The sequence below is a fragment of the Crocuta crocuta genome, unplaced genomic scaffold (genome assembly GCF_008692635.1).
Source record: "Crocuta crocuta isolate KB4526 unplaced genomic scaffold, BGI_CrCroc_1.0 scaffold458, whole genome shotgun sequence".
In the NCBI taxonomy this organism is placed as follows: domain Eukaryota; kingdom Metazoa; phylum Chordata; class Mammalia; order Carnivora; family Hyaenidae; genus Crocuta; species Crocuta crocuta.
In genome coordinates, this window is record NW_027531908.1 from 105,437 (window position 1) to 117,756 (window position 12,320).

At 61.3% G+C, this 12,320-nt stretch overlaps 1 protein-coding gene across 1 annotated transcript in view; it reads left to right on the plus strand.

Annotated features, from left to right (window-relative positions):
* The window catches only part of ADAMTS13 (ADAM metallopeptidase with thrombospondin type 1 motif 13), a 29,276-nt gene that overhangs the window by 7,810 nt on the left and 9,146 nt on the right, over positions 1 to 12,320 (plus strand). The window contains 13 exon segments of the mRNA XM_077774646.1: positions 1 to 69; positions 933 to 1,037; positions 1,357 to 1,508; positions 1,635 to 1,698; positions 3,863 to 3,989; positions 4,385 to 4,533; positions 4,825 to 4,945; positions 5,582 to 5,662; positions 6,805 to 6,986; positions 8,862 to 8,997; positions 9,078 to 9,207; positions 10,993 to 11,176; positions 11,772 to 11,892. The exon segment at positions 1 to 69 is cut by the window's left edge and continues 3 nt beyond it. Of these exon segments, the coding sequence (XP_077630772.1) occupies positions 1 to 69; positions 933 to 1,037; positions 1,357 to 1,508; positions 1,635 to 1,698; positions 3,863 to 3,989; positions 4,385 to 4,533; positions 4,825 to 4,945; positions 5,582 to 5,662; positions 6,805 to 6,986; positions 8,862 to 8,997; positions 9,078 to 9,207; positions 10,993 to 11,176; positions 11,772 to 11,892 (1,621 nt within the window).

Genomic DNA, 12,320 nt, shown 5'->3' on the forward strand with positions numbered 1-12,320 from the left:
GCGGACGAGCAGTGCCGCGTCGCCTTCGGCCCCGCCGCGGTGGCCTGCACCTTCTCCAGGGAGCACCTCGTGAGTCCCGCCGGCTGACCCGCCTCGCCGCCGCCAACCCCAGCTCCCTGTCCCCGCGCCCAGCTCTGCTGCTGTGCCAGGCTGCCAGTCCGCTTTTAAAATCCGTACATTTTGAACGAGGGCGCTCCTGTTTTCGCTTTGACTGGGTCCCACAAATCCTTTGGAGCCAACCCTAGGAGGCCCCTGAGCCCATTGACCGGGAACTTAAATGCGCAGTTACCAAGGGCTCCCAATCCAGTGGGAACCTGGAGGGCTCCCTGGAGGAAGTCACCTCCAAACTGAATCCTATAGCAGGAGTGTGAGCTAGCAGGGGAAGGGGAGATGAAGGGGGCCGGTCCTCTAAAGACAGACTTCCCCCCTGGACTTTCATGGGCCTCAGGCACTTTTGCTTTAGTGGGGGAGGGGGGAGTGACAGCTTAGTGGGTCTGGGGTCCTCCAGGGTGACGGAAGCGTTTTGGAACTTGATTGAGGTGGTGGTTACACAACATTGTGAATGTACTAAAGCCCACTGGATCCCACCTTTTACATGTCGGCCCCCCGACAATTGTTATCAGTGTTTTTACAAAATATATAAGGATTTTTATGTGTTGTTATGACGATCATATTAATATTGCCTTTGAGGGCATCTGCTTTGGCCTAAAGGGTCATTTTTTTGTCTCCTGATTTTAGAAGAAATGAAAACATTTTTGTGGGCCCCTAAAAAGATCGTGGGTCCTGGTCACTGCCCTGTGCCCACGGACAGGTGCGCTGTGCACGTTCTCCCCGCCACCAGCGTCCACGGCGCAGTGTCACCGTGTCCTGTGGGCTTCCGGGGGGACAGTTACGGCTGCACCCTCCAGCGGCCCCCCCGTCTCCCCGTTTAGGACATGTGCCAGGCCCTCTCCTGCCACAAGGACCCCCTGGACCAAAATACCTGTAGCCGCCTCTTGATCCCCCTCCTGGATGGGACAGAGTGTGGGGTGCAGAAGGTCAGAGCGGGACTGACAGCGCGTGTTGGCTTGTGGGCTGTACCGGGCGCTCGGCCTTCTGCTACCCTGCAGACCTCCGTGCCCCTGCCCTTCCTCTCCGCTCGAACAGGGCCAGACCCCTCCTCTGTCCTACAGGCTGGGGGTTGGCTTCTTCCATGTAGCATCAGTTCCTGAGCAGGATGGGGGGAGGGGCACATGCACATGAGCACGCCTGTGTGGCTGCCTCGCGTGTGCAGTGCCCTGTGGGTGCCTGTGGGTGCGGGGTGCCCTGTGGGTGTGGGGTGTCCTGGGTGTGAGACGGTGTGCCCTTCTCTTGCAGTGGTGCTCCAAAGGTCACTGCCGCTCCCTGGCGGAGCTGAGCCCCGTGGGGGTGGTGCACGGGCACTGGTCTAGCTGGGGTCCCCCCAGTCCCTGCTCCCGCTCCTGCGGGGGAGGCGTGGTCATCAGGAGGCGGCAGTGCAGCAACCCCAGGTACTGCATGGAGGAGGTGCTGTTCTCCGGGTCAGGGCTGGGGGATGGGTGAGAAGGGCCCGCTCCGCATTCCCTGGCTTGGGGGTGGTAGCTCACCCGTCACCCTGTGTCTGTGGGCATTTTCAGGCCTGCCTATGGAGGGCGTGCGTGTGTGGGCGCTGACCTCCAGGCGGAGACGTGCAACACCCAGGTAGGCCTGCCTCCTCCGGGGGGGGGCCAGAGGGTCTGGTCGGCGGCGCCAGGCCCTGGGAGCGCGGAAGGGTCAGGGCGACTGTAATTCGTGGTTCACACCAGGACGCTCTGGGGAGGGAGGGGTGCTGCTCTGCCTCCACTGGGACCTCAGTGGTCCCAACGTACTCCGGGACGTCCCTGCAGTGTCCCCACCCCACGTGCCACTGCCCCACTCCCAGCAGCACACCCCAGAACCGTTCCTTCCTTCCAAGTGCAGCTGAATTCACATCACATAAAATCAAGCACGTAAAAGGTGGGATCCAGTGGCTTTTAGTACATTCACGATGTTGTGCGACCACCACCTCAATCAAGTCCAAAAAGCTTCTGTCACCCCAGAGTAGGACCCCAGACCCACTAAGCTGTCACTCCCCTCCCCCATCGTCCGGCCCCTGGCAACGACCAGCCTCTTTTGTCTCTGGATGTGTCTGTTTGGATGTTTCATACAAATGGAATCACAGCAACAGTGTGGCCTTTTTGTGACTGGCTTCTGTCACTCAGCACCATGCCCTCGAGGGTCATCTAGGGTGTAGCAGGTGTGAGAAGTTCGGTCCTTTTTGTGGCTGAATAATATCCTGTCATGTGGATAGAGCACCTGTTATCTGTCATCTGGTGATGGACATTTGGGCCATTTCCACCTTTTGGTGACTGAACGGTGCTGCTGTGAGCACATGTGTTTGTGGACTTGAGCACCATTTCTCATTATTATTTTCTTCATATTTATTTTTGAGAGTGAGCGCGCATGCGTGTGCGAGGGGCAGGGAGAGAGGGAGACAGGGTCTACGGTGTCCGTGCAGAGCCCAGCGCAGGCGGGGCTTGAACTCACAAACCATGAGATCACGAACTGAGCAGAAGTCAGAAGCCGCCAGGCGCTCCACGAGGTTTTGTTTCCACCTAAGGGTGGAACCCCTGGACAGGGCGCCTGGGGGCGCGGTCTGTTGGGCGTCTGACTTCGGCTCAGGTCACCATCTCACAGTTCCTGAATTCGAGCCCTGTGTCGGGCTCCCAGCTGGCAGCTGGGAGGCTGGAGCCTGTCTCCCGTTCTGCGTCTCCCTCTCTCTGCCCCTCCCCTGCTCGTGCTGTCTCTTAAAAATGAATAAACATCAAAAAATAGATTTTTTTTTAAGTGGACTCATTGCATCATATGGTATTTCTACGTTTAATTCTTTGAGCCTCCAAACCATCCTGCTTCGCTTTCCCACCGTCTGTGTGCATGGGCTCCGCTTTCTCCACACCATCTCCCCCTCTCCACCCTGATGCCCGTGTTTGTTTTTTAAGTTTTTTTGTTTTTGTTTTTTGTTGTTTTTTTTAAATGTTTTATTTATTTCTAGGAGACAGAGAGAGAGACAGCGTGAGCAGGGGAGGGTCAGAGAGAGAGGGAGTCACAGACTGAAACAGGCTCCAGGCTCTGAGCTGGCAGTCAGCACAGAGCCCGACGCGGGGCTCGAACCCACGAACCGCGAGATCATGACCTAAGCGAAAGTCGGACGCTTAACCGACTAAGCCACCCAGGCGCCCCTGTTTTTGTTTTTTACTTTGAGAGAGAGAGCGAGCAAGCCAGGAACGACCTGGGGAGAGGCAGAGAGAGGAGAGAGAGGATTCCCAAGCAGGCTGCACACTGCCCGTGTTGAGGGCTCAGACTCACAAACCACGAGGTCATGACCTGAACTGAAATCCAGAATCAGACACTTCACGGCCTGAGCCACCTGGACGCCCCTCTTGCCCATGTTTTTGATCACGGCCAGTGCGCTGCGTGTGAAGTGCTGGGATACGCTTCCTTTGACATTGCGTCAAGATCTGCACGAGGCGAGAGCTTCCCTCCCACCTTCTGCAGGCTGTTACGGGGCCTCTGCGGACCTGGAGGGTGGAGTCCTCACCTGGAGCACAGGCTCTGGGAGGGGAGCAGGCGAGCAGTGCTCTTTATTTCTTTGTTGCTGGGCGGTAGGCCAGATAGGCCTGCTTTATAGAGCAAGGCGACCTCAGTGCGGCCAGGAGCTGGGCTCAAACCCGCATTGTGGCCCTCGTGCTGCGGGGTCCCTTGCTGCCCCCGGTGGCAAAGGCTCCTGTCTGAGATCCCCTGCCCCCAGGGCCCCTCCTGTGTCTGTTCTCTGCCTCCTCCCGGCCAGGCCTGTGAGAAGACCCAGCTGGAGTTCATGTCCGAGCAGTGCTCGCAGACGGACAGGAAACCGCTCCACCTCTCCCCAGGCAATGCCTCCTTCTACCGCTGGGGCTCCGCCGAGCAGTACAGTCAAGGTGCGGCCGGCCCCCATCACCCTGGTGCTGTTGACAGCTCGGGCTCAGACTCTGCCTCACGTCCTGCCTCCACCCCTTCCTAAGGGGCCTGAGCCTTGGTTTTCCCATCTGTAAAATGGAAATAAGAGCCAGTCTCCCTGCTCAGGTGTTGGAAGGATTCAGTGAGACGACACTGGGGAGCACCAAGGGCACTCCCTGGCTCAGTTCAGTAACAGTTGTTACGTCGTGGTTATGACGGCTGCCTCAGGAGCCGGGCCCCTGGCCCCAAACCCAGAGGATGAAGTGAGATGGCCCCGGCAAGGGCAGCCCCACCCGGGTTGTGCTTTACAGGGTCGCTGCCTTCCCTACTCCTGGTCGCCCTCACGTGGGGGTTCTCTGTGCCTTCACCTTCCCAGGGGACGCTCTGTGCAGACACATGTGCCGAGCCATCGGGGAGATCTTCATTGTGAGGCGTGGGGACAGTTTCCTGGATGGGACCCGGTGTGTGCCACATGGCCGGCGGGAGGACGGGACCCTGAGCCTGTGCGTGTCGGGCAGCTGCAGGGTACGTGTGTGCGGGCAGCGGAGGTGCCCTCCCATCCGCCGTGGCCCTGCGGCCAGTCAGGCCAGAAGCCAGATGCTGGGGTGGGGCCAGGTCCAGGGCTCTGAGCTGACTGCAGAGTCAGCTGGGGGTTCAGAGCTCCGCTGAGACCGTGGGGGACCCCTTCGTGTCTGCTTCCTGCATGGACGGCAGATGCTGCAAAATGCCTCCGGTTGGTGGTGTGGCCCCCAGCGCCCCGGAGCAGTGGGGTTGGTGGGCAGTCATGGGTGTCACGTGCCCCTGCTCTTTGCACAGACGTTCGGCTGTGACGGCAGGATGGACTCCCAGCAGGTGCGAGATGCGTGCCAGGTGTGTGGGGGGGACAATAGCACGTGCAGCCCCCGCAACGGCTCTTTCACGGCCGGAAGGGCCAGAGGTACGGGCTTCCCCAGGGGTGGGTGGCCGGGCTCCTCCCCCCTGCCCGCAAGGGACCCCTGCCACTCAGAGCCTTGGCAGTGAGCCCTGGCCCCTCCTTGCGGGCCTCAGCCCCCGCCCTCCCCTTCGCCAGCCTCCCCAGGCAGCTCGGAATTTGATAAGGCCGCCGCCCGCCGGAGGCAGTGGCGTTTGGGGAACGATTGCTCACGGTAGCTGTGAGGCAGATAAAACCCAGACACCGGGCAGTCGGAGGGTTCCCATCAGAAGGGATGTGATACTTGGGAGCCTTGGCTGTGGTCTGTTTATAAAAGAGGTCAAGTCGTTTGCAAAGTGGGCGCCTAGAGGGTCAGCGGGGAAGTTGGGTCCCACCTCCCTGTGGCCTTGGCATGTGGCCGGGCCCAGAACCTTGGATTGAGTCCCTAGTCCTGGCCGGGGCAGCGCCCTGGAAGGTGGCCGGCCAGCCGGGCTCTGATCGGCCCCCCAGTGCCAGGGGGCTCTCTACTGCCTGAGGCAGCCCCGTTGTACTGGCAGCTTTTGGTGCCGAGGCTCTTTTTCCTGCATATCTCGAATTTCCTCCCTTTGATTGCGCTGTAAGTGACCTGGGGACCCCCCCCCACGCCCCCCTGCTTCCTTCTAGAATACGTCACGTTCTTGACAGTTACCCGCAACCTGACCAGCATATACATCACCAACCGGAGACCTCTCTTCACACACTTGGGTGAGCTGGGCGGGGGGGCACCCATCCAGAGTGAGCCAGGCTGCCGACGGCGAGGCACAGACCCCCGGATGCCCTCACTTCGGACGCTGGCTACAAGCTCAGGGGGTTCCCTAACCGCCACCATGGTGGATATGCCGCTATGAGGACCCCCAGGACTTTGAGAGCTTTTATACCCACGGTTACGGCTTATCACAGGGGAAGGAGACAATAAGCCAGAGCGAGGGATGCCTAGGGCGGACTCTGGGAGGGCTCTGCGTCCAGCATCAAAGCGTGACAATAGGCAGCCTGTGCTGCCAGCCCAGGGAGCTCACCGGGTTCAGCGTCCAGTTTTAATTAGGACTTCGTCGTGCGGACGTGAGGCGTGACTGCGGACCCCCGTGGATGGCCTCCGTCCCCAGGCTCACTGATGCCGTCGACTCAGAGCCGCTGCTCAGTCCCGTGCTTGGTCTTGCCGGCTTGGCCAGCCCCCACCCTAAACAGGGTCCTGCTGTCAGGTGTGACGCAGGCTCCTGCCTCGAGGCCCAGGGCAAAGCCACACCTGTCTTCGGGCCAATCGCGTTACTACTCAATATGCCGCAGTGGTTCTTGGTTTCGAGGGCGTCTACACCTGTCCTTTGAATGTGGAGAGGGGGCGCGTCGGGGTCCTAGGGCCCCTGAAGCTGCCTGTAGACCTCATGTGAGCACACTTGGTGGGAGATTGGGGGGGAGGCGGGGGAGAGAGAGAGAGAATCCCAGGCAGGCTCCGGGCTCTGAGCTGTCAGCACAGAGCCTGACTCGGCTCCAATTCACCAACTGTGAGATCCTGACCTGAGCCAAAGTCAAGAGCTGGATACTCAACCAGCTGAGCCCCCCAGGCGCCCCGTGGGGACGCCGTCTGTGGTGAGATGCCTGTGCACACTTGGGGGGCGGCGCCTTGCTGGCTCCAGAGACCGCCTGACCCACCGCGGTGCCAGGCAGAGGGGCTCCCCAGGGAAGGCAGGGGCCCTGGGGAGGAGGGCTACAGATGTGGCAGCGGAGATCACGTCCCGTGGTCGCCACCACCCTATTCCTTACACCAGGACCTCCTCCGTGAGGGCTGGCGCCCACCTACCACAGGGGTGGGGTGGCACTCCCCCTGCTGACAGCCTGACCCCCCCCCCCAGCGGTGCGGATCCGAGGGCGCTACGTCGTGGCCGGGAACTCGACCATCTCTCCCAGCACCACCTACCCCTCCCTCCTGGAGGACAGCCGGGTTGAGTACAGAGTGAGCCTCACGAAGGACCGGCTGCCTCACCTGGAGGAGGTCCGCATCCAGGGACCCACCCAGGAAGACATGGAGATCCAGGTGACAGGGGTGGGGGGGGTCAGCGGGACTTCCTCCTGGTGTCTCAGCAGTCAGCCCACAGGGTCCCTGGCGGTCTGAGAGTGGGCGTGCAGGGGTCCGGGGCTTCCCCAGGAGCGGGCTGTGCTGCTGAGGTCGGAGATGAGCTGGCGCTGCCGGGCCAGGCAGGGAGTAACAAAGGGTAATTAGGAGGGATGAGGGAAGGGGACCCCCCCCCCAGGCAAGGAGGCAGGACAGATCTCCAGGGGCCTCGCTGGCCATGAGAGGAGTGGGGGCTCCCCCACGCCGCCGGCACTTGGAGGGTGGGGAGGGAGGGTGCAGAGGGGGCTCTGTGCAGAGTGCAGTGGGGATCTGGCCTGTGTCGGACGTGACCCAAGGAGGGCATGGGGAGCAAGACAGTTGGCGATTCCCTGACTAGAGACCCACTGTGGGATTGTCCCTCGCGGAGCAGTGTCAGCCCAGGAGCTGAAAATGAGGTGACCCAGAGGTCAAGGGTCCAGGCCCAGGAACTCTGGCAGACTAGAGTTTGAATCCTGCCTCTCCAAGAGCTTGGGCAAAGGGATTAACTTCTCTGAGCCTCAGTTTCCCCATCCATAAAATGGGGCTAAGCATACCTATGTTATGAAGTTTGGTGAAGATTCATTTTTTATTTTTTATTTTTTTATTTTTTTATTTTTTTATTTTTTTATTTTCTAAAATGTTTTATTTATTTCTAGGAGAGAGAGAAACAGCGTGAGCAGGGGAGGGTCAGAGAGAGAGGGAGTCACAGACTGAAACAGGCTCCAGGCTCTGAGCTGGCAGTCAGCACAGAGCCCGACGCGGGGCTCGAACCCACGAACCGCGAGATCATGACCTAAGCGAAAGTCGGACGCTTAACCGACTAAGCCACCCAGGCGCCCCAAGATTCATTTTTTAAAGAGAAGGTGCACTAAGCGTGTAGCAGAGCACCTGGTGCCCATGCATATGTCCTGAAGGGTGGCCATTGCCACGGAAGGGCTTGCCGGCTTGAATCTTGAAAGTGCCAGATGGGCATGCCTCATCCCGATCGAGGGAAAGTGAGACCCCCCAGAAGTTGTGGGACAAGCTGAATGTTCCCCCAAACCACGCCGTCCTCCACAGAGGATGCTAGTTTCTTGTCCTGGCTCTGCCTCAAACGGCTGTGTATGCCACTGCTCTGTGCCTAAGTCTTCTGTAGAATGGGCAGGAGGCTGCCATCCTGCCTCCCAGGGTTAGGGGATGTATGTTTCCGGCAGCATGGGTGGCAGTCGCTGGCACTGAGTGGATGTTGGCTCTCATCGTTTCTGGGGACAGAGGGTACACGGGGGCATGGGCTTTGGGCTCATCCCCCTCTGCACGGGGCCCCCTGTGTGCCTTGCTGAGGAAGGTGCTTGGAGGGGTGGATAGAAACTAACATATGTTGAAATTGCCCCGAGAACCCTCGGGAAGGGGTCCAAGCCTTGGGGGCCCTTGAGTTTGGTTTAGCAGCCCCACCTCTGCCCCCAAAGCTGGGGGATACAGCAGGAGCTCCCCCAGAGTCCAAGCCAGGCTGGAGGGAGCCGCCTGGTAAGCAGTTCACTCCTTCCCTGCCTCCTCGTGCAGCCCGGTTTACCCCCCGCCTTACCCCCGGGAATGTGGTTCCAGATGCCGGCAGCCCAGCAGCCCTGTCTGCATCCTTTGCGGTGGGTGTAAAAATAGATTCCTGGGCTCCTCTGAGAGCCGCCAAATCAGGACTCGCCAGGGGGTGCCCAGGGATTCCCCATTTTAACAGACAAGAGGCCGGTGCTGTGTGGCCAGATGAGGCATCGTGGGGACAGGCGCTAGACCCTCGGGGGCCGCCAGGCTCTGCCCTCCAGCCTGGCCCCTGTCTGTCTCACGCAGGTTTACAGGCGCTACGGGGAGGAGTATGGTGACCTCGCGCACCCAGACATCACCTTCACCTACTTCCAGCCGAAGCAGCCACAGGTCTGGGCATGGGCCGCCACGCGGGGCTCCTGCTCGGTGAGCTGTGGGGCAGGTGAGGCCTGGGGCAGGGCCCCCCTGAAACATGGTTCGCCCCCTGCAGCGAGGTGGCCCAGCCTCTCCCTTCCCTGCCAGGGCGGCGCTGGGTGACCTACGACTGTCTGGACCAGGCCAGGAATGAGTGGGTGGAGGCCGCCCGGTGCGAAGGGAGCCAGCGGCCGGCAGCGTGGCCAGAGTCCTGCGCCCTCAGGCCCTGCCCCCCACAGTGAGTGCTGTCTGCGCTCAGCCGTGGCCTCTGGGCTCTTGCCACAGGGGCCCTGTAGCACGGGCTCGGTGAGGCCACTGCCAGGCGTGTTCTCGTTCAGTCCCTTTACGGCCCTGGGAGGTGTGTCGATGCCCCCATTCTGCAGGTGAGGACACTGAGATTTGGGCAAATGCAGGTGACAGTGTCAACCTGTGGGTGACCCATACCACGGCACATCGTCTGGGGGCAGCGTGCGCCCGCGTCAAGCTCACTGCAAGGTGGAGGTGGGCGTCCTCCCTGGGAGGGAGGGGGTGGGGTTCCGGGGGTATGGTGGGAAGTACCTGGCATGCGCAGTTGGCAGGAGCATGACATCAGTGACCAGGCTGTCCCTGTTGGGTGCCAGGCTGGTGTCCTGAGGCCCGGGTGCGGGTCCGGGACGTCTGGAGGGCCGGCAGGCTGGGCTGGCTGCACCTAGGAGGAATCCAGGCGTCCGCAGGGACCTGGGGCCCGGCCCAGAGCAGGGAGGCGAGGTGGGTGGACAGATCTGCCTTGTCTGTCTCTCCTGGTCCTCCCCTCCTGAGCTGGGCGGCTGGAGACTTCCGCGNCCCCTGAGGACGTTGCCCCCGCCCGGCGCTCAGCAGGCAGTGCTGCACAGCTGCGGCTCCCAGCCTTGCCCCGCAGGGGAGACGGGGAGGCGGGGGCGCAGTGTGCCTGGCAGGGCTTGTCCCTGAGCTGAGCCTACCCTCCCGGAGCCCCCTCTTCCCCAGGACTCTGGGGGGGCCCCACCCTCCTGAGGCAGAGGCAGAGGCAGAGGCAGGGGAGGCCCGGAGTGGCCAGCTTCAGAACCACTATCCCAGAGACCCTGGGCTGGTCATTTCCCTCTCTGGACCCCTAGGTCCCTGCCCATGGAGGGGCTGTGAGGACCAAGTGATGAAGCCACAAATGTAAAGCGAGAGGTGTCACTTTGTCACTGTTATCATTGTCTCCACGCTGCCCCTCCCCCATCCCTTCAGCGTCCAAGCCGACAGTGGTTTCTTCTTTTTCTTTTTTTTAACGTTTATTCATTCTTGAGAGACAGAGTATGTGTAGGGGAGGGGCAGAGAGAGAAGGAGACACAGAATCTGAGGCAGGCTCCAGGCTCTGAGCTGTCAGCACAGAGCCCGACGTGGGGCTTGAACCCACGAACCGTGAGATCATGACCTGGGCTGAAGTCTGGACGCTTAACCGACTGAGCCACCCTGGCGCCCCTGACAGTGGCTTATTCTGATGTGCCGTACGCTGGCTGGGTGACCAGGGCAGGCCCCTTCCCTCTCTGGGCCCCGGTTTGTTACTTGTCGGCCGAGGTCACTGGTGGCCCACGCGTGGCTTGGGCTCCTTTCCCCCTCCCATCCACGGCAGACAGAGGCATCCCCTCCCTGTCCCATGAGGCCTCCTCCTGCCTCCGAATCCTCCTCAACACGGCGCTGCGGGCAGACGCCACCTGTCAGGGTCCGCGCACACGCGGAACGCAGCGGCCATCCCCGCCCTGGGGGATGCGACTGTGGCGGCAGTGATACTGTTAGGGGCACGGAGGCCCACGGTCCTCTCTGGAAGGCAGAGGCCCAGGGCCTGTGTCACTGCCGACGCCCACAGCCGCTCGTCCTGCGCTCCAGGGAGAGGCCTCCGGGGTTTGCTTCGTTGCAGGGCGCCTCTCTGAGCTCTTAGATCCTGGGGTGCGGGGTCACTGCCTCCTGCCCCAGGGGCTGGGCCGTACCTACCGCCCAGTGGCGCGGGCAGGGGCTGATGTGTGTCCTGCCCCCTCCTCAGGCACCAGGTGTCAGACGCGTGCTCGTCAGCGTGTGCAGGAGACCTGGCTCTGCAGAATGGGACGTGTGCGCTCGGGGCAGGTGGCCCGGAGGCGCAGGCCACAGCCAGGCCCTGCTCCACAGACGAGAAGCCGCCCACCCTCGGGCCGTGTGTGGCCGCGACATGTCCTCCGCCACAGGGCCCCGTGAGTGTCCCAGGCACGACCGTGCTTGTCTGGCCAGAGAACGGGGAGCACCAGTGACCATCGGCCCCCTGGCCAGTGTGATTGTCCCTCCGCAGCCCTGCTGTGCGCAGGACAGAGGGCAAGCTTGAGGGGGTGCTGGGGGGTGCTGGGATGCCCCCCCTGCGGCTGGGATGCCCACTGAAGCCCCAGACCCTGTTAGAAAGCTGCCAGGTCCCTGTGGCCCAAAGAAACACTCCTGCTTGCATCCAGGGGCCCTGGCTGAGGGGCGTTGCTTTCAGACAAGGATACTGGCCAGGCCTGTCCCCTCCAGACCGGTGGGGGCTGCAGGGTCAAGGGCACCCGCAAACCTGGCTCCCAAGCCCCCGGCCCAGCCCTGCCATCTGGCAACTGACTGCTCACGCTGGTGCAGAGCCCGAGGCGGGTAGTGGGCTGAAGGCAGCCTCTGGCAGCCCTGACAGCCCTGAGCAAGTCTCCCCAGAAAGGGGCGACAGGGAGAGGCTCGCTCCTGAAGAGACTGGCGTGGCTGGAGCCCAGGGACCCAGGGATCAAGAGGGGTGAAACCCAGACCCAGCAGCTCGTCATCTGTCCTCTGCAGCCAGACCCCCAGTCTCCGGGGGAGGAGCCCACACCCACTACGGGCCGTGCCAGGCCGGGGGCCCAAGCCGCACACGTGTGGACTCCCGTGGCGGGGCTGTGCTCTGTCTCCTGCAGTCGAGGTGAGGCCCCAGGGCTTATTAGCTAACTCTTACCTGCCTTCATTTTGCCTAGTTCTTTTTTTTTTTAATGTTTTTTGAGAGACAGAGACAGAGACAGAGTGTGAGCAGGGGAGGGGTAGAGAGAGAGGGAGACACAGAATCCGAAGCAGCTCCAGGCTCCGAGCTGTCAGCACAGAGCCCGACGTGGGGCTTGAACCTACGAACCGTGAGACCATGATCTGAGCCGAAGTCGTATGCTTAACCAACGGAGCCAGTTAGGCGCCCCTGCATTTTGCCTAGTTCTAAAAGCATTTGGGTGGCTTACGGAGAATCCAGACTACAGGAAAACATGACGTAATACACAAGGAGACTGGGACAAAGTGCAGCTAGCCATGTAAAAGTGTTCATTGATTGGCTCAAAGATAGGAAAAGATGATAAAACCCAGCAA